Here is a 27,271-nt window from a genome sequence, read left to right as displayed (position 1 = left end):
TGGGCCCACAGAGAGGAGGAAAAGAGAGAGCCACTGGGCCTGGCTTGGGCTTTTGAAACCTCAAAGCCTCCCCCTCCCCCGCAGTGGCTTCCTCCAAGGCTATACTTCCTATCTTTCTCAAATAGTGCCAATCCCTAGTGACTAAGCATTCAAATATATGTCCCCATGGAGGCCATTGTTATTCAAACCACACATCCACCACAATCCCTCCCTGGCCTCTGTAGACTTGTAGACATATCATGCATTCAGTCTATCACAGTCCCAACACTGTTCAAAAGTCTAAAGTTCAAAGTCTTTGAAACTCATAGCAGTCTAACTATACCCACTGTAAAATCAAAATAAAAAGCAGATCGTATACTTCCAACATACAATGAACAAAATATACATTGCTATTCCAATAGGGGGGAAAGGGATCATAGTGAAGAAATAGTGGACCTAAATAAAACTTAAAACCAACAGGAAAACTTGAAATTCCTCATCTCCATGTCTGATGTCAAAACCCTCTTTGCATCTCCAACTCCTTCTGCATTGCTGGCTGCCACACACTTCTCCTTGGGCCACACTATGAAGCTTTTCTTGGTAGGTATCCCATGACTTTGGCATCTCCAACAACTTGGGATAGTCAGTACAATTCCGGCTTCCCCCTCACAGGTTCACACAATGGTCTCTTTGGGCCTCCAGACAGGAATACTCCTGACACATGCCTGTCCTCAGAATTTTTCATTACTCACAGAAGGAGATTCCATAAACCCTTTCTTGTATCCTTGACTCTGAAGCCAGGACCAGATGGCTGAAGCTACGAAGTTCTGCTGCTTGATGGGGCTGGAACTTGGCTCCCTTGTTCAGTTACATTTGTATCTGCTCTGTGTTCCACCCCTTGTCAACCTGACACACAATCATCTCTCTTCATGGCTTTCTTCATTGGCTAAGCTTTCTTTAATTCCTTTTCACAAATTGGAGGCTTATTTGGATGGGGCCTTGCCCTGAGGTCACTACTCCCAGTGTTCCATATAGCACCAGGTTTTTCTTTAAGCTTATTATCTTCTCCAATACTGGACTTAGATTACATTTTCTGGTTCGCATTCTATATTTCTTCTTGTCCCATTTGCTCATTTTCATTGTAGAACTGCATTAAGAGTGACCATTAGCAAACACAGAGCACAGTCAATAAATACTAGGTTGTCTGGAAATCTACACTACCAAAGCCATTAATCCCAAACTCTTCAATTTAGCTTCAGGCAGATTCTTAGGACAAGGGTAAAAAAGCAGCCACATGCTTTGCCAAAATATCACAAGGATGGTCTCTAGGCCACTTACTAGTATTCTGCCCCTCTGAAACTTCTTGAGGTGAGCTGTTATAATTTATATTAATCTCAGCACCACTGTCTTATAGGCTCTTACTAGTATGGCCCATTAAGTACCACATGAAATGTTCAACTGCTTTCCTAAAGTCCCAAAGTTCACATTCCACCAACAAGCAGCATAGTCAGGCCTGTCACAGCAATACCCTACTCCCTGGTACCAACTTCTGTTATAGTTACTATGCTATTGCTGTGATGGGACACAATGACCAAGGTAACCATTAAGAAAGAAAGCATTTAGTTGAGGGCTTACTTAAAGTTTCAGAGGCTTAGTTCATTATCATCATGACAGGGACCAGTGTGCTGGAGCAGTAGCTGAGAGCTACATCCTGATCTACAGGGAGAGGGAAAGGGAGGAGAGGCAGAGAGAGAGGGAGAGGGAGAGAGAGAGAGAAAAGGAGAGAGAGGGAGAGAGAGGAGGCTGAGTTTTTTTTGTCTCAACTGCCTGCTTCCAAATAATCACTCAGAGTCTTAATATTAATTATAAATATTTGGCCAATACCTCAAGCTTCTTACTAAGTGGCTCTTACAACTTAAATTTAACCCACATTTCTTATCTAAGTTCTGGCACATGGCTCATGGCTTGTTACCTCATTTTGTACACATTCTGCCTCCTCTGTGTCTGGCTGGTGACCCCTCTGACTCTGTCCTCTTCCTCCCAGTCCTTAGTTTGGCTGTCCTACCTAGACTTCCTGCCTGGCTACCAGCCAACCAGCTTTTTATTAATAATGAGAGCAACACATTTTCACAGGGTACAAAGATTGTTCCAGGGAGAGGGAGAGGAGGGAGGGAGAGGGACAGAGGGACAGAGGGACAGAGGGACAGAGGGAGGAGGAGAGGAGAAGACAGAAAGAGCAAGCTTCCTTCTTCCATGTGCTTGTGTGGCTTCCGGTAGAAGGTGGGACCCAGATTAAAGGTGGATCTTCCACTTCAAAGATCAGGATTAGACCTGGGTCTTTTCACTTCAAATGATTTGATTAAGAAAAATATCCCTCAGCTGTGTCCAGCCACTTGGGTCTTAGTTAATTCCAGATATAGTCAAGTTGGCAACCAAGAACAGCTGCCACAAGTCCACCCCTTGTCAATTTGACACATAATTATATCTCTTTATGTCATGTCAGACTTAATTTCCAGATAAATCAATAACATAGTCATAATTATGTTTAACATGACATAACTATCCTATGTCCAATTGCAAACATTATATATTTAACCATAGTTATGCCTAATATGATGTAACTATCACATGTGCAACTACAAATGCATTATATATTTAACCAGGTCATAATTTTCCCTAACATGATATTAGCATCCTATGTACAACTGAAAACACATTATAAATTTAGAATAGGTAGAAATGTCCCTTGAGGGACATTGTTTTAGCATCTCAAACTTAAATATGATAACCACTGATATCATCTTAATTGATGTTACATTGTATGATAAAGACATTGAGGAGAAAAACACAAATATCTATACAAACACATTCTTAACAATAAAATTCAACAAACATTTATGTCAATTATAATCTTCTTTTTTTGCCACTGGTTATGGGGCCCCAACTAGTATTTATAACTGCTTTCTTCTATTACCCATTCTGTATTTCCTCTACCCTCAGCAAACACTTCAGCAAGTCTTAGCTGTTTTCTTGGAGAAGTGACCCACACTTTCATTCCTGAAAGGTCTGTGCCCTTTGTCATCATACCTAAAGGATCTTTCTTAACTCCATTGTGGAGAAACAATCCAATTTCCCCATAGTAATCTGGATCAGTACACTTCCTAACAAACACTGTTATTCCTTTCTTAGCCTGTTGGCATAAGGCCATCAGAAGCCTAAAGTGGCCTTGGTGACAGTATGAGGGTGGTGTCCGAGCTTCCAGTTCAGAGGAATGTTGTGTCTCCTGGCAGTAGTGATAAAACAATTTTATTAGTTTTATTGAGGCCTTGGGCTATCTAGTCTCAGGTTTTGGACCACCCAAGTAGCATGGCTATATGTCCCATCTCATGGAGTGAGCATTAAATCAAACCAGATATTGCTTAGTTACTCCTACAAGCTTTGTGCCACTACTGCACGAGCATAGCTTGTAGGCAGGACACCATTGGAAATCTAATGTTTTGGTAGCCTGAAGAATACCTTCCTGTACCAAAGATGCTAGCACCCCTTGTCAAGCTTCTGATAAGAATTGCTTCTAGGCATCACCCTCCCTGTGTAGTGGGACGAGGAATGGGATTGGAATTGGGGGGGGGGTTGGGAAGTATGGGAGGGAGGGAGACAGAACTGGGATCGATATGTAAAATAAGAAAAAATAATAAAATTTAGGAAAAAATGCAAATAGAAATAAAACCCACAATAACAACAACAACAAAACAAAACAAAACAAACAAACAAAAAAAAACTGCTTCTAACTCCTGGTTAAGGGGGTTAATGCTGTTTGTGTTTCCTTATAGGCTGGCAAACAATCATCAGCCGTGGCAGCGACAAGTCTGCCAACATTTTAGATTGCTTTTTGACTTTAAAAACAGAAGTTCCTATCATGACTGAAGAACAAAAACAAGACCTGAACCCCCTGACCATAAAGATCAAGTGCGCTTCTTGCCTCCCAACCCAGCCTGTATCCATTCATGACTTGGAGGTAAGGATGAACCCATGCTTCTCCCATAAAGGGCACCTCTTTATCTCACCCAGGTGGCTACTGTGGATCACCTAATCTTTCAGGTGTTCAGTGTGAGAAATAGTACCCACAGCTTACCATTTCAGATTCTGTAGGGAGACACGAAAGAGAAGAGGTTCTTGAGAGTAGGAGCCACCAAACTGGAGGCTTTTCATTACTCTCTTAAGTGGGCTACAAATGGATATTTCTGGCCTGCTCAGAAATGTGTAGGCTTCCCTGTCACAGCAGCAGAGTCCAGATGGGTTCCTGCTGTTGCAAACCCTCCAGGCTCAGTGCTACTGTGTATCCTAGGAGTTCCCTCTTTCTTCTCTGGATCATTGTTTCTAGGACTGTTTTCCTCTTCCTCTATTTGCTCTTTGGTTTTGCTGAAACATATATCTCACCACCACATTATTTCACACTCTAAAAATATTGTTATATTGCATATTCTCATACTTTCAAAACTGGTTGGTGGCTTAGTTTACTTTTTAGTACTGTGATAAAACACTGAGTAAAACCAATTTGGGGATGGAAGGGCTTATTACATCTTACAGGTTAGAGCCCATCATCTAGGGAAACTTGGAAAGGCATTCAAACAGGAACCAGGAGGCAAGAATTGATGCAGAGGCCACAGGGGAGCACTGCCTACTGACTTGCTTTCCATGGCTTACTCAGCCTGCTCCCTTCCCTTTTTCTTTTCTTTTATGGTGTTTTGAGACAGGGTCTCTCTGTCTAGCCCTGGCTGTCCTGGAACTCTCTATATAGACCAGGATGACTCAGCCTGCTTTCTTGTATAACACAAGACCACTCACATTAGGCTTAGGTTGGTTTCTCCCACATCAGTCATTAATCAAGAAAGTGCCCTACAGTTTTGTCTACAGGCCAATCTGCTAGAGGAATTCCTCAACTGATATTCCATGCCCCCAGATGACTCCAGTCTGTGTCAAATTGACAAAATCCAAAATAAACCAAACCAACCAACCAACCAACCAACCAAAGTAAAAAAAAAAAAAAAAAAAAAAAAAAAACTAGGCAGCACAGTTGGGTATAGACTTATTGGTTAAAAATCAATGCTTCAGCATTTTGAAGGCATAGGTTGTAGGATCTTCTTTTTACCTTCTGAAACTATTGTGTGTGATGATTTGAATGAATGGCTCCCATGGTCTCAGGCAGTTGAATGCTTGGTTCCCAGCTGGTGGTTCTACTTGAGGAGGCTTAGGAAATATGTAGGAAGCTTGTTGGAGGAAGTACATCACTGGAGGTGGGCTTTGAGAGTCCAGAGACTCCATGCCATTCCCAGTTCACCCTGTCTGCTTCCTGTTTGTGGTTTAAATGTGAACTCCCAGCTTGCTTCAGCCACCTTGCCTGCCTGATGCCAAGCTTCCCTGTCATGATGATGCTGGGCTCCTATCCCTCTGAAACTGTAATCTCAAATCATCCGTTCTAGAAGTTGTCTTACTCATGATGTTTTATCATACCAATGGGAAATTAACACATGATGTATCTTAGTGTAGTATATTCCCATGTATACACTATATTTTTTAAAAAGTAAATCCACATATATTATACATTTATTTTGAAATATCAGTTTATAAAAAATTGTCAGATTAAGTTAAATTTTTTTTCACTGAAATAGAGGATTAAAACCACAGATCTTTCTAAGCCAGTTGAAATGTCTAACCCTTCCTAATGCTGCTACTTTGTGCTCACCACCAAGTTCCTCCTCCATCTTTTATTTGAATTTGCTAGAATGACTTTCAAGTGAACAATACTCTAGTAACTTTTTAAAGCTTGGCTGCTAGTAACAATTTATCTTAGTTTTCTTCTTGATGAACAAGTATTCATTTCACTTCATCCCTGGGGTACACCTTCACTGGTTTATGATTCTCAATTGATGTCTTCTTTTAGCACTGTACCTCTCCTTTTGCCCTCCCTGACTGCTATTCTCCTGGTGTGACAGGTCATTTCCTTGTTGCATTTAAGATGTTCTTGCTCTCCTGCTTTTTTTGAAAATAGACTAAACAAAATAGTTCAGTGAGAATGTGTCTGGACTTGGGCTTTTTGCATTAAGCCTGGTTGGATGGATTGAGCATCTTGAGCCTGTGAGAGTATGTCTTTTGTAAAGCGAGGCAATTTCTAAACATTTTTCCTTTTGATAGCTTTTCTATGTCCTTTATGCTTTCTCTTCCTGGGCCTCTGATGACATTATTACAATTGTCTCCTGTTCCTTGTCAGTCTTTCATACTTCTGTGCTCTCTCTTTAAGTTCACCTCTTTTTCCTTTGCTATCTCCATTTTGTTTTTAGGACTAGCCAGTGAAACTTTAATCTCTTGTTTGGTTTCTGTGGGTTCTTTTGTTGTATTTTCTACCAAGACAAGTGACCTTTGCAGACACCCTGAGCAGTGTCTGTGGTTATTTCTTGTAATGTGGCCATAATAGCACACTTTAAACCCTCACATCTCTGAGTCATCTCAGAGTTGCCATCTGCTGATCTTCTCTTTCTTGGCTTTTTGTGTGTCATGTAATTCTGGGTTGTGTCTTAGACATTTTTGAATGCCATATAAAACTCTGGATCTTGTCTGGTTTTTGGAGACTTTTCATTGTTTTATTATACAATGTTTTTGGCTAGAGTCAAGCTGAAAATTCCAGTTCACCTGCACACAGGTGGAGAGTGACCTGCGGTCCCTGTTCTCTTATACAGTCTGGGCACACAGGTAAAGTGTAACTTTTTGTTCCTCTGCTTTCTTGTAGAGGCTGTGTACCCCTGTGTACTGCAGATATCAGTTCCATTCGACTCCAGTTCACGAGACCAAAGGGGAGCCTCATGGGACTCATGTATTTTTCCAGGATATCAATGTCATTTTCCTTGGGGCCATACACCCTAGTGACCTGAGGGAGTACCTGGAAGGGCCCCCTATGGTGATTGAAGTCCATGACAGAGACAGAAAGTCAGAGGAGTATTCCCGGAAGCCTGCCCTGTTTGGAGAGGATGTTGTGGATTCGTACTTCAATCTCCAAGCTTTCATCTCTCCCAAAGACACAGAGAATAACCCCTTTGAGTCCCAGAACAAGATATGGGACCCTTATGGGGTTGCACGGGTCAGTTTTGCTGACCTCCTCCTTGGTCGTAAGTACTTGAACCTGGTTGTCCCCATCCATAACTGTGAGCCAAAGTCTGCTGGCCAGAGCCAGGATAACAGGAACAGGTTTGTAGGGTTCCGGACCCCCACGGATGTCCTCCAGCATAGCTCAATGCCCATAGGCAACTATCTGGAAGCCAACTCTCTACTCAAGCTTCGAGTGGATATTGCAGTGCCCCTGAGTGCTTGGTTCACAGCTCCTGAGCTTGACCTCATGGGTACCCAGTTTGGCCGCATCATTTTTGTGTTCAACACCAAGAAGCTGATCCTCCTGCAAAACCTGCTGCAGGACATCACCATGATTAATGCCAAAGCCCTGGACCTGGACAGTTATCCCACCCAGAACATCCAGCAGATCCTGTCTGCCTTCAGGGTACGTGTGAAGATACAAGAGCAGCAGAACCTGGATGTACTCACTGGCTTCCATCTGCTGGATGGAAAGATCCACCTTTTTATTTTAGAAGGCTTGGCAGAACATGGCTTGAGGCGGCTGTGGGAGAGTTACCAGAACAGGTAGGTGGACTCTGTCACATTCAAAATAAAGTCATGACACTCTGGACACAGGGAAAATGGAGTGGGTGTCTCAAAGCCAAGGCCAGATTCCATGTCCTATAGACACCGATGACAGGCAGACCTTGCTGTCTTAGTGGGAAGGGGAAATTTAGGATTGGGCTAGTGAGATGCCTAGTACATGTAGAGGCATTTTCTATGTAATTCTGGTGCCCTGAGCTAAACCCACAAAACTCACATAAAGGCAAAAGGAAAGAACTGACTCTACAAAGTTGTCCTCTGATCTCCATGCATATGCCATCCCATGGTATGCACACATAGTGATGCATAAACATTTTTTAATGAAACAAAATTTAGGGTGATTTAGGACATGATACTTAGAGAGGGCTCCTTGTTTGCTAGCTTTAACTTGTTTGAGGAATAGGATCCTCTGTAGCTAGAGGGCAGATTTCATGGCCCTGGATCCCATGCACTAACAACAAAAGGACAGAAGTTGTTTCTGTCTACCCCAGAGGGGACCACTGAGGGACCTGTCCTGATGTGCTGACAAACTGAGAAACACCAGAGAGATGCATGACTTCTGTTTAGATGCATACCTAAGATAACCAAAAATTTCCATCCACACCAAAGTCTGTAAATGAATGTATAGTATATAGTAGTCAAAAAGTAGAAACCAAATGTTCTTCAATTGATCATCAAAATGAGGATTGTAGTGTGACATGCAGTAAGACATGTAATGTGGCTATTTCAAAAAAAGAGGAACAAACAGATAAGCATAAACAGATACTTGTAGTAGACAAAAAAGCAGACAATTGTTTTTCTCCATAGGAAAACGAAAGTAAGTGCCTTTCAAGTCATTTATAAAAACAAATTCAACTCTCTAAAAAGAAAATCTAAGCTGGGCAGTGGTGATGCTTGCCTTTAATTCCAGCACTTTGGAGGCAGAAGCAGAGGCATGTGGGTCTCTGTGAGTTCAAGGCCAGCATGGTTTACAGAGTGAGTTCCAAAATGAATAGCCAAGGCTACACAGACAGATTTTGTCTCAAAAACTAAAACAAACAAACAAACAAACCAAAACCAAACAACACACAAAAACCCAAAAACCCAAAAACTAAAACCACTCTCCCGAAAAAAACAAACAAAAAACAACAAAAGAGAAAATCATGTAGTCTTTTTAAAAAATGACTTGATATTTTTATTAAATTTATTTTATTTCATTTTATGTGGATGAGTGTTTTTACTTGCATTTTACCTGCATGCATGTCAGTGCACCCTGTGTGTGCAGTGCCCATGGAGGACAGAAGAGGGCACTGGAGCCCTTAGAACTGCAGTACCAGGTGGTTGAGAGTCACCATGCAGATGCTGGGACCCAAACTCAGGTCCTCTGCAAGATCAATAAGTGCTCTTAACCAGTGAGGTATCTCTGCCCCCTCTGTGTAGGTTTTAAACTTTTTTGTTTTGAGGTAATTATGTATTAACAAGACATTAAAAATATGACCAAGCGGCTCTCGGTGTCCCTTTCAGGCTCCCTCTGATAGGTTATCGAACACAGGGTCCTGGCAGTGCCATGTGGGCGTGCTGCACATGAAGTCGGTCACATATGAATTGTGCAGCCACTATAATCAAGGGACAGAATTATTTGTCACTTCAAAAATTTTCCTCCTGTTGCCATAGTAACCGTCCTTCGTTCCCAGCAACTGCAAATTTGTTCCACCTTATACTTGATTTTTTTTTTAATTCCACATTAAATTTCAGCTGCCAAACATCCTTTTATCATTTACAGAAGTATAACTGATTTTCATAAGTTCACAAATCAACTTACTGAATGAAAGAGTTGTGTGTCTTTATTTTGGTAAATTCTTTGGTGTTTTCTACACAGGCTATAATGTAAACAGGGTGACTTTACCCCCTTTTCAGTGTGTATGCTTTTGCTCCCAGGCATACTGGATGGAATCTACAGTACTTTCTTTCTGTGATTGATAAAGCATGGCTAGCTAGACTATAATGGTCTGATCTTTAATTTTTTTTTTTTTTTTTTTGAGGGAAGAAGTTTCACTTTGTAGCCTAGGCTGTCCTGGTGTCCTGGAACTTAGTGGCTTAGGGTGTTTTTAAGTCCACATCAGATCCCTTGCCTCAGCTTTCTGAGTTCTGGGCTTGTAGATGTGAACCATGGTGCTCATATTTTTTTTTTAAAAAAACCTATCTTTGAAAATTTTAGATGATAATTAAGAAAACACACTCATGACATCAGACTAGAGAAAAATTTCTCCAGTAAGGTACAAAGAATAGAGAGAATGGTACATGTTTTTGGCTACATTAAAAGGAGTAACTTTTGTTACTCAACAGATTGAGAATATTTACAGTGTATGGAACGAAGGTGGCAATCTTGACTGCATAAAAAAAAATTCCATGTTGAACATGGTGTGCATGTGGCCTGTGGGCCCAGCACTCAGGATGGGGATATAGGAAGGGGTCATGTTGAGGCCATCCTGAGCTGCCAACAGAGACTGATCAGTATGACAGCAATAAAAACATCTATGTGGAAAGCTTGGCAAATGACCCAAATACTTCACAAAGGAGGAACTACAATGACCAAGGAGAAGTTCCCCAGGGAATAGGAGGTTGGGCATAGATCTCAGCAGTTTTCAAGATGTGGGAGCAGCACCCAGGGCACTCATAGAGTGGGCTGTATTTAGGAACCCTGCCTGGTTGCTACTGCTGGAATACCAAGGGTCATCTCAGACTAGGGAGAGACAAGGAGCAGGAACAGGGACAGCTGGCCTTAGCCACCACTGCTTTCAGGGTCCCAGCTTGGGTCTACCAAGTGTATTTACTACCATTGCATTGTATTCATTGCTTTTAAATAAATAAGAATAAAAGAAAACCCTGCTAGACAGAACAAGGCATCAAGCGTTCTTTGGACCCACAGGCGACCCCGATCCTCCTCCCTCCTAGGGTTACTACCTCCAGTCGTGTAGCATGCAAGGTGCTGTATGACTCCAGGCTGCTCTTCCGCCATCGCCTGTATGCCGACCTGGAGACCATTCTGTACCATGTGCATTTGTTCAGGCCCGTGTCACTGCTCCTGCGGTACCCAGCACTCTATGTTCGTGGGGCTGTGTCACGCATGGCCTTTAAGGCTCTGACCAGGTGAGTGTGGATGGGACAGGAGGGGCATCCCACTATCTGGGGGCCAGATGGGCCATAGGGGCAGCAAATAAGAATGTCCTGCATTTCCCAGGCTCCAGGAGAAACAGGGCAGGTTCTCCTGAGATGTGTCAAAACAAGTTAGCAGGAAGAAAACTATCCACTAGACTGAGCAATTCTGCTCCATCAGCTCCCCTGGGGAACATTCTAGAAGGACCTTAGGAGGGAGCAGCTGGTCGAAGCATAATTTCCAGTGAGAACAAGGGATATGGACTGCAGCACCAGCTGCAGACTTTCCCTTGACCTAGTGCTTCCCTTTGTGTTTGCCCTCAGCCCTGCCCCACACTTCCTCTCCGTTGTTGAGAAAGTCTGTTGCCAAAAGTCAGCTTTTGCTATGTCCTGCCTCTCAGCCTTGCCTCTGTTCCAGGTGTCCTGAGGGTTTCACCATCCCTCTGCAGACCAACTTTGGCTGAGAGGTGCTGGAACCTGACAAGATCCCAGTTCAGAAGGAACTGGGCATGAGGAACAAAGTGATGCAGGGGTGCTGTGTGGGCAGTCCTTGTGCATCCCTTGGGACCCAAGAGGTAGTACAGTAGGGTACCAGGGAAGGCAGTATAGATTGACCATGAGGAGCCACTGGCCATTATCCTGACATCCTCTTCCAAGCATGGGGTAGGCTGTAATCCCTATTCTCCTATTTTTAGGGTTGGACTTTTGACGGTTAATTTGGTGCAGGAGGACCCTGAGATCCACATTCTGAAAGCTAACTAGCATGTTAGAGTGGCCTAACATGGAGTGTGGGACTGACAAAGACCATGGATAAAGCCCAGGTCACAGAAAAATACTCAGTGCATATTGTGGGCAACCCCTAACTGTCACAGGCTTGGAGGAAAGGGGAAAGGAGCGTACATCAGAAGTCCGACTTAGCCAACTAAACTAGCTCTGACCGGGCACACACGGCCAACCTGAACTTTCATTTCTCTTGTGAAATGTGGCGGTTACACAGGTGTGAGGCTGAGTGGCTGGCCGTTCCTCATTTCAGGGTCCATGACATCTGCCACAGCAGTACCAGGCTCAAGGAGGTGATTATGAGAAACCTGCTCCCTTCCTCCTCCATGATTAAAGATCTGAGCCAAGAGTTTGGGATACCCATTTCCCAGGAAGAGCTCACAGATGGAAAGATGTTGACTGTGTCACCCCAGCCCACTCCCAATGATGAGAACATCCAATGTCAGACTTCTACACTCCCAGGGGAGATCCAGACCCACCAGGAGAAGTACCTGCAGTGGAGGAATGACATGCTGCTGAAGAACCAAGTCAACAGGGATAGCCTTGTCCAGGTGGGCATCCTCTCTCCCCTCTATGCTGAGACTCCCAGATCCCCTGGGTACTTCTAGTACCCAGTAAGAGATATAGGCCACATGCCTCTGACCTGTGCTTGCTCTTCTGATTCAGGACACTGGGAGCACAGGTCAGCAATATGAGAGGCAGGGCTGAATTATGCCAGCGCATTTGCTTCTGGTACTTCTCACCTTGGCTGTCTTTAAATATGAGAAAGAGTGAGCTCATGCACAGGGCACTTACAGCTATCTAGTGCTTGTCTCAGGAGAAAACCCACTTTGGGTGGAACACCTTGTGTAAAAGGCAGGGATATCATAAGTTGTCTAAGCTGCATAGAAAATAAACTGGTCGGGCTGGAGAGATGGCTCAGCCGTTAAAGGCTAGGCTCACAACCAAAAACATAAGAAAATAAACTGGTCTATAGAAAAAAAAAGAGAGAGAGGAGATAATAGAAGATGGAGAAGCTGGTGAGGAGATGAAAGACCAGTGCTATGTGGCCTGGATGGCCAAGGATATTGCCTTAGCCCAAGCCAGCCCAAAGTCTTGGAAATACAAACATCTAAAGTGTGACTTGACTCTGTCTTCGTGAAGCCCTCCCTGCCCCTTCCTCCACACTCCACTTGTAGTCTCCAAGTTCCCCTTCTTCTGTGATGTGTCACTATTTACTCATTGGTAACCATTTGTATCATTTCTTATCTTTTGCAATTTAAAGGTATTCTAACTCTATGCCAATACATTGTCTGCTAAACAAATGCAGTTGTTTTCTAGGATATGATACTTAAGATTACAATTGCTGAATGCTAATTCTATTGCCTAGATCATATATCATTTTCCAAAATGATTATGTCAGTGTAAGTGTCCTTATCTTGCACGAGAAATTCCATTTTGTCCATCCATGCTATGTGCTACAAGTTGGACTTTGAGATGTTTAATTTCTGATGTTTAACAGTTTTTCAGAGAGGTTTTAAGTTGTACTATCTATTGATGAAGTCTAATATCTCTTCATTCATTTCTTGATTATTTTGCCTATCTTAGACAACATTTTATTTTTAAATCCTCAAAAACAACCCAGTAGCATTAATTGGTGTGTGTGGGGCAGTTCAAGACAGGGTTTCTCTGTGTTGCCTTGGCTGTCCTGGAACTTGCTATGTAGACCAGGCTGGCCTCCTGAGTGCTGGGATTAAAGGCACGTGCCACCATCATTTAGTTAGTAGCATTAATTTTTTAATTTTGATTTTAATATTACTTTTTTGAGACAGGGTTAACTATGTAGCCTCAGCTGGCCTAGAACTCACTGTGTAGATCAGGCTGGCCTCTAACTCACATAGATCCACCTGCCTTCATGTCGCAGGTGCTGGAGTTAGAGGCTGTGCCAGCACATGTGGCTCTTTTTTACTCTTTCAATGGCATTTGTAGCAGAAGTTATTTTAAATTTAGTACTTTTCATATTTTCTCATGGTGTTTTTTTGCTTTATTTCAGAAATCTTTTTTACTCCAAGATTATAAATCAATTTTCTTCTTTGAAATGTTTGTTTATTTACTTATTTTGATGTTAGGGTGTCCTAGGGTCATGTGCATTATAGGCAAGTACTCTACCACTGAACTGCATCCACAATCCAGATTCAAATATTGTATTTTAACTTACATTGATCTAGATTTCTTTCCTTTTGAAGTAGAGTCTTGCTATACGTCTCTGGCTGACTTGAAACTTACTGTTTAGTTTGGGCTGGTCTTGAGCTTACAGGCAGTACTCCTGCCCTAATCTACTGAATTACAGGTTGAGCCACCACACTCAGTTGTGGTTTATTACTGTATGAGGGTGGAATCTGATTTCATTTCCTCACATGGACGATGAGTGGCCCAGTGTTCTTAGCCTATAGTTACCTCCAGTGATTTGTACTATCAAATTGTTCTGACAAGTTGCCATTGGATCAGCTCTGTCTACGATGGTTGGGATCATCATTGAAGTTGCATCTATACCATTATTAAATACTTCAAAAAGCCAGCAATTTGCTACTTGGTTACCATATTATATATTTCTTTGATTTCTGATTGTATTTTTATAATATTTGGATTTAAGTTATATTTTATGAATTCAGGTAGAAGTTTAGATGATTAATATATTATTAAACCATCTTTTTTTTGAAGGGAATGAAGGTTTATTTTTTTCCTTTTTTTCTTTATTTTATATAACCAAGTCCATTTAAATGAAAACAAACATTTATAGACAATATTTGGGAATTTGGGCATCGTTCTTTCCAAACTACTTCCTGCTGGTAAGGGGCACTGTCATGGGGGATTCTAAGATGATGAAGAAATCCTGGCTGTAGGATGTAAGGCTGCTTTATCCAGCTGTTTTGAATGTAGGATCACCTTGTACTCTGTTTCAGGCAGTCTGGCTTGATCAAACCACATTAGTCTGGAAGGAGTCCACGGCTTTTCATTTTCTGTGGAAACAAAAATAGAAATCCTTTTCCTTAGTAACTTGTCCTTGAACTTAAATTTTGGAGTCAAAGCATTTTTTTTAATTTAATTTATTATTTTACATGTCGATCCCAGTTCCCCCTCCCTCCCTCCCTTTTACCCTCTCTGCCCTCTCACATGCACCCTAACCACCCTCCCCTCCCATCCCCCCACCCCAATTCCATATGTAGGGGAATGCCATCCACTTGGGGTCATGTAGATCTGACAGGTCATGTGAAGTAGGGACTAGGGCTTCTCTCCTGTCTCTAGGTTAAGGCAGTTATCCCTCCATGGGGGATGTGTTCGCAAAGTCCTTTTGTGCACCAGGGATACATCCTGGCTCCACTGTCTGAGGTCCCTTAGACTGCTCAGTCCTTCTGGCTGAGACCCATATTCAGGGGGGCCTGAGTCAGTTCCATGCTGGCTTCCCAGCTATCAGTCTGGGGGCCCATTAGCTCCACCTTGTTCAGGTAAGCTGTCTCTATGTGTTTCTGCTGCCTGGTCTTGTCCTCTCCATCTGCATCTGGGTTCTAGTTCGACTCAGTATTTATGTATGGGTGTTTGATCCTGTTTCCAACAGGCATTAGTTGAGGGCTCCATGGATAAGTTAGTTGTTGATCTCACTCTCCGGGAAGGGCATTTATGATAGCCTTTCCACGGAAGCTCAAATTGTTAGTTGGGAGCAGTCTTGTAGTTCTCTAGACCTTTCTTTGTGTTCAATTTTATAGCTTCTGTAAGGCAAAGGACACAGTGGACGAGACCAAACGGCAGCCCACAGACTGGGAAAAGATTTTCACCAACCCTATATCCGACAAAGGGCTGATCTCCAAAATATACAAAGAACTCAAGAAACTAGTCAACAAAACACAAAATAACCCTATTAAAAAATGGGGTACAGAACTGAAGAAAGAATTCTCAATAGAGGAAATCAAAAAGGCTGAAAGACACTTAAGAAAATGCTCCACATCCTTAGCTATTAGGGAAATGCAAATCAAAACAACTTTGAGATACCATCTTACCCCTGCCAGAATGGCTAAAATTAGAAACACCAATGATACTCATGTTGGAGAGGATGTGGAGAAAGGGGAACACTCCTCCACTGCTGGTGGGAGTGCAAACTCATACAGCCATTTTGGAGATCAGTATGGCAGTTCCTCAGGAAAATGGGAATGAGTTTACCACAGGACCCGGCAATCCCCCTCTTAGGCATATACCCAAAGGATTCACATCCATGCAACAAAGACATCTGTTCAACTATGTTCATAGCAGCACTATTTGTAATAGCAAGAACCTGGAAGCAACCTAGATGCCCCTCAATTGAAGAATGGTTAATGAAGATGTGGCACATCTACACAATGGAATACTACTCTGCAGAAAAAAATAATAGTATCTTGAAATTTGCAATTTCTGATTTGTGGTCCTGTCTAGTGTTGAGAGTGGCGTATTGAAGTGAGGTTTTATATGAGCTTTGAGCTTTAGTAGCGTTTCTTTTATGAATGTGGGTGCCTTTGTATTAGGGGCATAGATGTTCAGAACTGAGACTTTGTGTTGATGGATTTCTCCTGCGATGAGTATGAAATGACCATCTTCATCTCTTTTGATTAATTTTGGTTTGAAATCTAACTTGTTAGATATTAGGATAGCTACGCCTGCTTGCTTCCTATTTCCATTTGATTGGAAAATCTTTTCCCAACCCTTTACCCTAAGGTTATGTCTATCTTTGAAGCTTAGATGTGTTTCTTGTATGCAGCAGAAGGATGGATTCTGTTTTCGTATCCATTCTGTTAGCCTGTGTCTTTTTATAGGTGAGTTAAGACCATTAATGTTGAGGGTGAGTAAGGACCATTGATTGTTGATGCTTGTTTGATTTAGGTTTGTTGTTGGCAGTGGTATTGTGAATATATTAGTTCTGCTTTACCCTTGGTTTCTGGTGTAGTTGGATTATCTGTTGCCTACATTTTTGTGGGCATAGTTACCTTCCTTGGGTTGGAGTTTTCCTTCCAATAATTTCTGTAGGGCCGGATTTGTAGATACGTATTAGGAAAATCTGGTTTTGTCATTAAATATCTTGTTTTCTCCATCTATAGTGATTGAGAGTTTTGCTGGATATGGTAGCCTAGGCTGGCATCCGTGTTGTCTTAATACTTTTAGAACATCTATCCAGGACCTTCTGGCCTTGAGGGTTTCCATGGAGAAGTCAGGTGTAATTTTGATAGATCTGCCTTTATACCTATACCTGTCCTTTTTCCTTTGCTGCTCTTAATATTCTTTCTTTATTCTGTATGCTAGGTGTTTTGATTATTATATGTCGAGATGTCTTTTTTCTTTGGTCCAGCCTATTTGGGATTCGGTATGCTTCTTGTACTTTCATGGGCATGTCCTTCTTCAGATTTGGAAAGTTTTCCTTGATGATTTTGTTGAATATGTTTTCGGCACCTTTTTGCTGGGCTTCCTCACCTTCCTCTATGCCTATTATTCTTAGGTTTGGCCTTTTCACGGTGTCCCACATTTCCTGGATGTTTTGTGTTAAGGATTTGTTGGATTTATGATTTTCTTTGGTCGATGAATCTATTTCTTCTAGTTTATCTTCTGCGCCTGAGATTCTCTCTCGATCTCTTGAATTCTGTTGGTTATGCTTGCGTCTGTAGTTCCCGATTTTTTACCCAGTTTTTCTATTTCCAGCATTTCTTCGGTTTGTGTTACCTTTATTTTCTCTATTTCAGTTTTCAAGTCTTGAACTGTTTCCTTCACCTGCTTAATTGTTTTTTCTTGGCTTTCTGTACTTTCCTTAAGGAATTTGTTCATTTCTTCCACTTTTTTGTTTTTTCCTCCATTTCTTTAAGGGATTTTCTCACATCTTCTTTGAGGGCCTCTATCATTTTTATGATAATTTTTAAGTCGTTCCCTTCTGATTCCTCTGCTTTGTTGTTGTGTTCTGTTCTAGTTGGTGTAGATTCCCTAGATTCTGGTGGTGTCGTGCTTGTCTTTCTGTTGTTAGGTGTTCTCTTGTATTGCTGTCTTCCCATAGCTTCTTCCAGGAGGTGTTGGTGGGGTCTCCCCTTCTCTCTATGGTACTTCCCTGGTGGGCTTATGTGGGTCAGAGATTCAGTATCTATAGCTCTGGGTGGTCCAAGCTCTATAGGAGGTCTCTCTGCAGACAGGGACCCAGGGATGGGGTCCAGGATGAGGATCCAGTAGAAGATGCCAGCAGGAACTCACAGTGGTCCAGCAGAGATAGGCGGATCTCTGGGAGAGGCCAGGGACTCCAGCAGAGGACTGGAGGTGGGGTCAGAGACCAAGCAGGTGGAAATTACAGGTGGTCCCGCGTGGATAGGCAGGTCTCCTTTGTTCAGAGTTGCTCCGAGAAGTCTCCGAAGTAGGGTGGACTGTTGGCTCCACCCTCTGTCCCAGAGCTTAACAAGAGCAGCAAGACCGTGGGCAGGGTAGAGCACAGGGTGGGGGGGGGCAGGCTCGTGGTGGGGATGGGTGGGGGTGTATCAGAGCTCCAAGGGTGCTCTCGATGGGGACGGGACACTGGAGCAACAGGATCAGGGGCCAACCCAGGGAGTTCGGGGGGGGGGGAGAGGTTGTAGGGGAGAGGCAACCCCGATTGGGCCCAGACTCACCTCTGGCCAATAGCTGGAGGAAGAGGACGAAGGCTGAGCTGAAACTTGGGAAGGTTTTGCAGGATAGTGGGATCTCACTGGAAACTGGGACTCTCCAGCTGAGGCCTCGTTCTTTAGCAGAGGGTCAAGGATCTTGCTGGTGGGACCTCAGAGTGGACCCGCAGAGATAGGCGGATCTCTAGGAGGGGCCCGGGACTCCAGCAGAGGACTGGAGGTGGGGTCAAAGACCAAGCAGGTGGAAATTATGGGTGGTCCCGCGTGGATAGGCAGGTCTCCTTTGTTCAGAGTTGCTCCGAGAAGTCTACAAAGTCATGAAATCATCTTTATGTAATTTGGTAAAAAAAAAAAATGTACCGAGAACACAACACCAAGCACTTCTCATGAGTTGTTGTTTTTTTTTTTTTTTTTTTGCACTTATTTATTTAGCGTGTGTGAGCATGTGTGTGTGTGTGTGCATGCATGGGAATGCACTTGTATAACATCTGTATCAAGGTCAGAGGACATGTTTTTGAAGCTGATCTCCTTGCACCATGTGGGCTCCAGGGATTCAACTCAGGTCATCAGGCTTGCAGCGAGTTACTTTAGTCACTGAGCCATCTTGACAGCTCTTTTCCATTGTTTACAAAATTTATTGTAATTATTTTATTTATTTGTGTGTGTGTGTGTGTGTGTGTGTGAGAGAGAGAGAGAGAGAGAGAGAGAGAGAGAGAGAGAGAGAGAGAGAGAGAGAGAATGCCATGTTTGTGGGAGCCAGAATAGGGCAAGAGGGCATCAGATTTCTTGATGGTGGAGTCCCAGGAAGTTGGGCACTAAAACCAGACTCAGGGCCTCTGGAAGAGCAGCAAGAACTCTTGATGAATGACAAATGTCTCCAGCTCTGAACATACACTAGTTTTATTTCACGTGCATGAGTGTTTTGCCTGCATGTATGTTTATGCATTGTTACCTGGTGTCTGAGGAGGCCCGAAGGGAGCACTGGATCCCCTGGAAGTGGAGTTGTGTGAGTGATGGGAATCAAATACAGGTCCTCTGGAAGAGCAACAAGTGCTCTTGATCTCTGAGCTACCTCTCCAGCCTCTCAAAATATTTTTATAATTTTCGTTTCTCCATACATTCTGGTTATTAAGTTCTACCCTAATTTCAATGATATCAGTAAGTATATTTTGTGTCACTTCCACTGTTGAGACTGGCTTCATATCCCAGACTCTTGGTTTTGGGACATGCTCCAGTGTTTGTGGAAACAATGTGTGTTCTATAATTACTTATAAACTCTGCACCTATCTGATAGGTCAGCTTAGTAATTTGTAAGGTTCTCTGCATTCCAGTGATTTTTTTTCAAAATCTGAGTCTTAGTTTATTAAAATGGATTTTTAACACAGATTTAGGCAGAAAATATCAGCAAGCACACAGGGAAAGAGTGGGACATACCCGAGTGTGGGAAAAGCATCTCAAGAAATACCTAATTATATATATACTTTTTTAAGGCAGGGTTTCTTTGTGTAGCTCTGGTTGTCTTGGAACCCACTCTGTAGAGAAGGCAGGTCTCAAACTCACAGAGATCCACTTGCCTCTGCCTCCTGAGTGCTGGGATTAAAGGTGTGCACCAGCAGTCCCGGCATTATTGTATTTTTTCCAGTGGTAGAGATTGTGTTCAGGGCAGCACACATGCTAAGCAATTGCTCTACTGCTGAGCCATGCCCACACTCAATCATTGAAATCTGGTTCTTCAGTTCTTCAGTTAGTCATTAGGAAAAGTCCTGATAAGATCAGTTATGTTTATGAGTTTATTTTTTGCTAGGTGTCCTAGTAGGACTATTTTTATCTTCTTGAATTGTTTTTTATTGCACTAATTATTTAGAAGGCATCAGAGTAGAAACTGAGGGTCATGATGTCAGGGAATTGAGGTGGGGCAACCATTTCTATGAGATCCCACAATCTGAAATAGCCATGAAGCAGTGTCCATATTATGCATTGAAATTGAAAACAAAATACACTTTACAAATTTAGGACTATTTTTATCTTCTTGATAAAATAGCTTATTTATTTTTTTAAAATTTCATTTTACATTTCAACCACAGTTCTACCTTAAAACCTAAGCCCATGTCTCCCAATTTCTACCTCCAGATATTCAGTGTGGGTCTTCTCTTACCTCATGTGTTTCTCAGGCTACTTTGACTGTGAGTCAGATCCCTTGTCATGTCTCAGAGAATACCATGTACCAGAGCTCTTGGTGACAATGGCTTGATTTCTTTTGCCAAGTGGCTCTTTTGGTCAGAACTTTGACTTTAATGCCTGCCAGGACCATGACCCTTCAGCTCAGGGCTGGAAGGAACAGAAAATTGAGGAACACAGATTTAACCTTCTAAGGACAAGAGGGAACATAGAAAAATAACAAAATGTTCTGACCTCTGGTCCACATGGGTCATGAGCAGATCCAGTGGTGCCTCTAGCATGCTCTTCTTGCTGTGCAGTAACCCTTGACCTGCCTTGGCTATATTGCTCAAAGTCACAGTAGCTGTGTCTATAGTTGCAATCCTCCTTCTGAGTGCTTCACGCTCTTCCTCAGGACTCTAGCCAAGTCATCAGCTTATGTTTAGGTAACCATGTGGGCATTAAATATTTTTAAGCAAAAGGTAGTTATTTTTCCAGATTCAGTAGTCAAACAAAGGGAGAGGTGACAATGTGGACTGGTGCCCCTTCATTGTCCTCCTTCAGTCCCAGCCACATTATTTTCTTTTCTGTTAAATCTTTTATTTCCATTGTTCAGTCAATCTCATCTCTTTTTTTCTATTTCCTTTTCATTTTTTTCTCTTGATGTTGCTGGTGATTGAACCCAGGACCTTGCACATACTAGGCAATGGCTCTATCTTTGAGGGCCCCTTTATGTATTTCAGGCTGGTCTTGAACTCATGATCCTCCTGGCTTGGCCTTTCAAGTGCTGACTTTACAAGTGTATACACCATGTTCAAGTTATTTTGTTTTTAATTCCCTAGGAAACCCACAAGTAAAGTCACTTTATTTCTTCAGCATCCTTTCTGAAGAGGAAACAGTCCTCATTACCTTACTGGGCCTGCTGGAGAATCCCCTGGCTCCTGCCATACCTCCTGTAACACTGAAAGTCAGCCATGGCTAATGATGTCCATCCCTGCTGCCTTAGGATGTAATGTTCCCTAGCCACACATTGAAAGTGTCTCACTTTAAGACCATTTGAACTGTATATTTTAAATCTTTACTGCTGGGTGGATGGGATAGTGTGTGATGTAGTTAGTCTCAAGATTTTACTCCTCCGAATTCTATTTTGGATAAAGACATGTTAGATTAGATGGCCTTTTGTCATGGCTGTGTGATTATAAACTCCACTGGTAGACGAATTTTTGATCAGTTTCTGCACCTTGGCTTTGTGCCAGCGAACATCTACTGCACATGAGGAAGGGCCTGATGTAGGTAACAATTGCCATTTCTCTCTTCAGAAAAATATCACAGAGGCATACCAACTCACCAAAAAGCCCCCAAAGTCAATGGTGAAGGCAATTAGAATTGCTATTCCTGACAACAAGGCTGTCCACAACTACAGTATCCAGAGCCTGAACTCCACAGAGCTTGCTAAGAAGGAGATGTTTAAGGAGATGGCCAAGGTGAGTGGCAAGGCAGCTGACAACACATCTTCTTAGTCACTGTCCTACTGCTGTGAAGAGACACTATGGCTGTGGCAACTCTTATAAAAGAAAGCATTTAATTGGGTGTGACAGTTAGTCTATGGTCATCATGGTGGGAAACAGACAGACATGGTGTTAGAGCAGTAGCTGAGAGCTTTGCATCCCAATCCCCAGGCAGCAACAGGCAGAGGGAAAGAGACATTGAGCCTGCTGTAGGCGTTTGAAAGCCCAAGTTCACCTCCCAGAGGCAGAGGCATACCTCCTCCAACCAGACCACACCTCTTAATTCTTCCCAAACAGTTCCACTATCTGATGACTAAGCATTCAAATAGATGAGCCTATGGGGCCATTTTCATTCAAACCACCATACACATGAGCTTTTCTTTCTCTCACTAAGGGTAATCTGGGGCCTTGAATGAAGTCAATTATCTAGGGACAGTGGACAAGGGATCAGGTTATGGGAGAAGAGTGTGACTTCACCACGCCCTAGAGAACCAGAGGTGCTCAGCACATGCTCACATACATATGGTTGGGAACAGCACAGAAGCTGGTTTTCTGGGCAGCAGTGTGTTGCCATGGAGACAACTGTTAGCCATAAGAAAATCCTAGGTTTAGGCTTTTAGCCCCCATTATGTGTAGAAAATGGATTCCTCTGTCAAAGGAGACAATGATGAGACCCTCAGAGGGTGGTCTTAGAGTTTAATTAGTGTGAGTGCATTATAGTGTTAGGACCCTGTGTCACTATGTCCTCATATGTTTTTGATACCTGCTTGGAAGCTTGATGGCTACTCAGCCTTATCCAATACTGTCCTTAGCAGATGCTTGTCTCCTCACTTCTAGGAGCCAAGGAAGAGATTCACATATTCACAGAAATATTTCTCAGCTATGGTGGATCCTCAGGACCCAGTGGAAGAGGAGAAGAAAGCCCAGAAAAAGTCCCGCCAGGCCTGGCTCACAGCTGGTGGGTTCCAAGTGTGGGGTCTCCAGAGCACCATTGGAAGCTACCAGCAGGATCTTAGACTGTCACCCACCAGAGAGCTAAATGAGGTCTACAGGGAGGAGCAGGGACTCATGTGGGGTCTTCTTGGGGATGCCTTCCTGCCTCACTCACTTGATCCTCTTATTATTTAGGAATGGCAGGAAAACGCACTGTTCACTAGCGTGCTGAAGCCCGTGTTGGATCGGGATAGGTGGAGCTGGAGCCAGCGACACCTGGACTTTGACCTTTATAAGAAGCCACCACTTTACCTTCAGTTGCCTCCCCTTCCAGCTCCAAAGCCTGCAGATGGTAAGATAGTACCTCTCTGAGCCGGGCCTTCTGGTACTGCTGGAAAGCAGAATTCTGGCCCTTTTGGCATTTTTAGCACCATCTGTTGGTTTTGCATTTGTAGTCATATTTTCCATGTTAGGAAAGCAGGGTTCAGATGGGTCTGGTACAAAAGGCTAGCTTTAAGAACGGGACTCAGGATACCTGGGGTCTGGTCTGTGTGGTGCTGATTGTATGCTTTTAGACAAGTCTCTGCTCTGAGCCTGGTTTCTTGGCTATAAAATGGGAGGTTGGAAGGTAATTAGTGGCTTTTGGAGCTTCAATACTGTTACCTAGGACTGACTTCTGGACCCCTGGCAATCTCAGGGCAGAGACCTGGGACCTCATGGGGGAACTTCTAACTCCATTTTAGCTGTAGGTGCTGCTTGAATTACCTGGGGGGAGGTGAGTACTATCAGAGGCATAGGTCTTGCTTAACCAGTCCCCGCAAGTCCTTTTGTCTTGCCCTTCACAGTTTATGAAGACTAACACATATTTGTTGGCCAAAATACACAGAAGCTTTGTTTGGGGAGAGCACACAAATTTATCTAGCAGTGAGGTTTGACAGAAAAAAATTCAGAGAAAACTACATTCAATAAACAAGGGGTTCTTGCCTCCTGACTCCTGAGGACAGCTGGCTATATGGGAAAAGCCCCACAAAACTGGTGAAAACCTAGGTGCGATTGCCCCAGTTTCAGTGGTACCACAGAGAAGGCTCCAGCGGAGAGAGCTGTGCAGCCCAGTGCAGGTCGCCACTGGACTCCACTGTTGGCCTTTCCTGCTAAACTTCCCTGGCCTGTTTGCTTGTGAAGACAAGAAGCTCAGGTTAGGGTTTAGCCACACCCATCAAGGTCAAGAAAAACTTGAATACACAGAGGAGGACCAAAGTAGTGGCTAGGTCTCTGAAATCCAGATGGGTGAGTGGACAGCCTGGTACAACAGCCCTACAAGCCCACAAATCCAACAGGGCTGTTGAGAAAGGCGTCTCTTGACCCTTCCCATGCTTCCTTCATGGAGAGCATTTTTCCATGTAGCTTCTTGTCCCTGGTACTATAAAGGTATATAATGTCCATGTATACAAAGTTCCCCTTTGTTAATTTCTAGGTGACTAACTAATCTCTGGGAAGTTATTTTCCAAGTCACAGCCCCAGCAGGATGCTCAGACCAGCCCAGCGCTCACAGTCCCAACCTCCCCTATGTCTGTTTCAAGAATCCAAGCTAAGTAGAGAAATAGAGTCTCATCTCCTTTGCTCCCAAGAACCCTAAAACCAGGCAGGAGCTTGAAATCTAGCAAAGCATACCAGGACCAGGACCCCGAGTGACCTACATAGCAGCAGAGAAAAACCCGGAGAAGATCACACCTGAACACATCTTGTCTTCTGCAACCAGGGAGGACAATCCTTGCAGAGAAATGAGAAACTTTATGTGAGAATAGACACACACAGCCACAGTCCAAGGTGATGCCATTTTCCCATGACTGAGAGGCACCACAGATGAGAGCTACTGTTACGAGCATCAGGACTGTAGGGAGGGTACCACCCTCTGGTTCCAGGGCCTCATCTCACATAGTGAGAAGGGGCCCAGAAGTGATCAACAGAGGGGTTCTCGGGATCATGCATGAAAAGCTGGTTCAGAGGAGTCACAGAACCAGAACATCAAGCCTAAAAGGGACACAAATTATTATCTCTTATCTTTTGTTGGTAAGTGGTTCTGAAATTATGTTGTAAGTACATTTTGCTTTTAATTTTAATGCGTGTTATGGACACTGTTTCACAGCTATTTCAGGTTGTGGGATCTGGTAGAAATAGCTGTGCCCACCTCAATTCCCTGTGAGCAGCATGAGAGTTGTGGGATCTCAGGTTAAACCTAGCTGAGTCTTCTTCAGCAAGGAAAGCCCTTTAGCACATGCAAGTGAGAGACAGTCTGCTGAATGGCTCCAAGTTCTCAATTTTATCTATCTTTTTTTTTTTTTTTTTCAGTCAGAGTCTCATGTAGCCTACGCTGGCCTTGAACTTGCTGTGTAGCTGAGGCTGACTTTGTACACCTGATCCTCATGCCTCTGTCTCTCAATTGCTGGGATTACAGACATGGGCCAGTGCCTGGTGAGTTCTCTGTTTTGGGGAGAGACTGATGCTGCCAAGGCCTGGAACAGGGTAGAGGAAGGCCATCCTTTCTCACCCTGTCCTGTCTAGAAGTAGACACAGATGTATGTGTGCCTCTAAAGGACCATCTAGGATACCTTTTTTTTCCAGCAAGGAAAGAATTATGGGTGATCTTTCTTTGCTGTAATCATACACACGGCTGAAGGAGAGTGTTTTCAACAGTCCTCCAATTCCCATCCCAGAAAACTGCCTCCAAGTGAATTCTCCTCAAATCCTCAAGATCTTATTAAAGAAGAGGGGGAAAAAGCCCTGCTTAGTAGTTGTATCTTGGAGGGAGATGCCATTTTGTTATCATCTATGGCATGTCAAGAGTCGTAGGCCAAGTTGTACCTTATCTGGATCCAGAGTGGCAGCAAAATCATGTGTTTCTGTCTGGCCTGGTACCCTCCCCATTATCACTGATAAGATGGCGAGCAATGCAGGCCAGGTCAAGTAGACCCAGGTTAGATGTTACAAAATATGGCCAGGGGCTATGGAAGAGGAAGAATATTCCAGATAGAGATGTGTCCACAAATCCCATAATATAATCCCCCTGGGCAAGACCTGTAGCTTCTACAGAAAGCATCAAATTCCCATTAACTGGAGTTCAGGAGTAATGAAGTAGGTGAAAGGCCCATCTTCTACATTAGTGACATCCCTTGGGTAGATATCAGCAGGGACTACAGAGTGGCTTCCATCTATAGCAATGGTTCTCAATATGTGGGTCACAACCCCCCAAACCATTGGAAAGCAACAGATATTTATAATATGATTCATAGCAGTAGCAGTATTACAGTTAATGAAGTAGCAATGGAAATAATTTTATGGTTGGGGTCCTTACAACATGAACTGTGTTTGAAAGGTTGTGGCATTAGGAAGGTTGAAAACACTGGTTTATAGAGCTGAACTTGAGCCGCCTGGTCGATGTTGTAAGCACAATTGCTCTCCTGGCAACAAGCTCTGGGAGCAGGTCTGAAACAGCCTCCACAAACAGTGCCTGGACTTGAGCCCTCTGCCCTCTTGAGTATCACCTCACTTACACTTGTCTAGCTGCTACACAGTGAAGAGATTCTGGAAGCAGCCTTCCATCTGGACACACTGTTCAATAGAAATGGCAGGGCTAAGGTTGGAAAGGATGGTCAATGAGAGCTCTGACGATGTCCTCTGAACACTGGCAGGGTTGCTGGGGTCAGAATGCCTGCCTCAAAAGGCACACAATGCCCTGACAAAGCATCTTTTGTCTCAAGGAACAAGTTGCTTAACATCTGTGAGACACTTCTTACCTTGAGGTGGATGCCTGTAGGCTACTCTGGGATATATAAAGAGCCAACTACACTAGGTGTTAGAGACTGCATTGTTTCCTGGGCAGGGTGAGGAACATACAGGCACGCAACAGGTTAGGGTGACTGCTTCATGGGCCCATCATTCACCCACCTGTCTTCTTTCAGGTAGGAGACAGAAGGCAATCATCCAGTCTTCTGAATGGCGCAGACACAGTCAAGTCACAGCAAAGTCATCTAGTTCCCATGACAGTCTCTCTGTGCGTCCTCAAGACTTAATGTCTCTCAATGACCATCATCTGGTACTACAGTCCCTGCCTCACATAGCTCCTTCTTCCCATGAATCTTTGGTGGGGCCACATCACCCAAGTTCTTCTTTTCCTAGCCGCTGGTTTCATTAAAGCGTAGTGTGATGAAGGGGCTTAGCCCAGTAGTCATGACCCTGTTGCAAATGCACTCTGGTTCCAAGAGCAAGTTGTTTAGTGTATCTGGCCTGTTTTTTTTTTTTTTTTTTTTTTTTTTTTTTGGTGTGTGGGGGGGACCATGTGGGGCTCACCTGATGATCATGATTCCAGAGCCTCGAGTGGATGGAGCAGCTGGTATATGATAGCATGACTTCTATGCTCTAAGGTAGGTGGATGAGGATGTT

At 43.4% G+C, this 27,271-nt stretch overlaps 1 protein-coding gene across 2 annotated transcripts in view; it reads left to right on the top strand.

The window, feature by feature from the left end:
* Cfap92 (cilia and flagella associated protein 92 (putative)) overlaps positions 1-27,023 on the top strand; it is a 45,999-nt gene extending 18,976 nt beyond the window's left edge. Inside the window, exons 9-16 of one of the 2 annotated variants that reach the window (XM_051203331.1) lie at positions 3,810-3,994; positions 6,764-7,665; positions 10,618-10,812; positions 11,852-12,149; positions 21,710-21,874; positions 22,736-22,942; positions 23,027-23,183; positions 26,791-27,023. In XM_051203331.1, coding sequence (XP_051059288.1) covers positions 3,810-3,994; positions 6,764-7,665; positions 10,618-10,812; positions 11,852-12,149; positions 21,710-21,874; positions 22,736-22,942; positions 23,027-23,183; positions 26,791-27,023 — 2,342 coding nt within the window. Of the gene's footprint in view, positions 1-3,809; positions 3,995-6,763; positions 7,666-10,617; positions 10,813-11,851; positions 12,150-21,709; positions 21,875-22,735; positions 22,943-23,026; positions 23,184-26,790 lie in introns of those variants that run through there. The other variant, XM_051203330.1, reaches the window with a different exon arrangement.
* Positions 27,024-27,271: the final 248 nt, after the last annotated feature.

Source organism: Phodopus roborovskii, unplaced genomic scaffold (genome assembly GCF_943737965.1).
Source record: "Phodopus roborovskii unplaced genomic scaffold, PHOROB, whole genome shotgun sequence".
NCBI classification, from domain to species: domain Eukaryota; kingdom Metazoa; phylum Chordata; class Mammalia; order Rodentia; family Cricetidae; genus Phodopus; species Phodopus roborovskii.
This window is presented reverse-complemented; position numbering and strand designations above follow the sequence as displayed.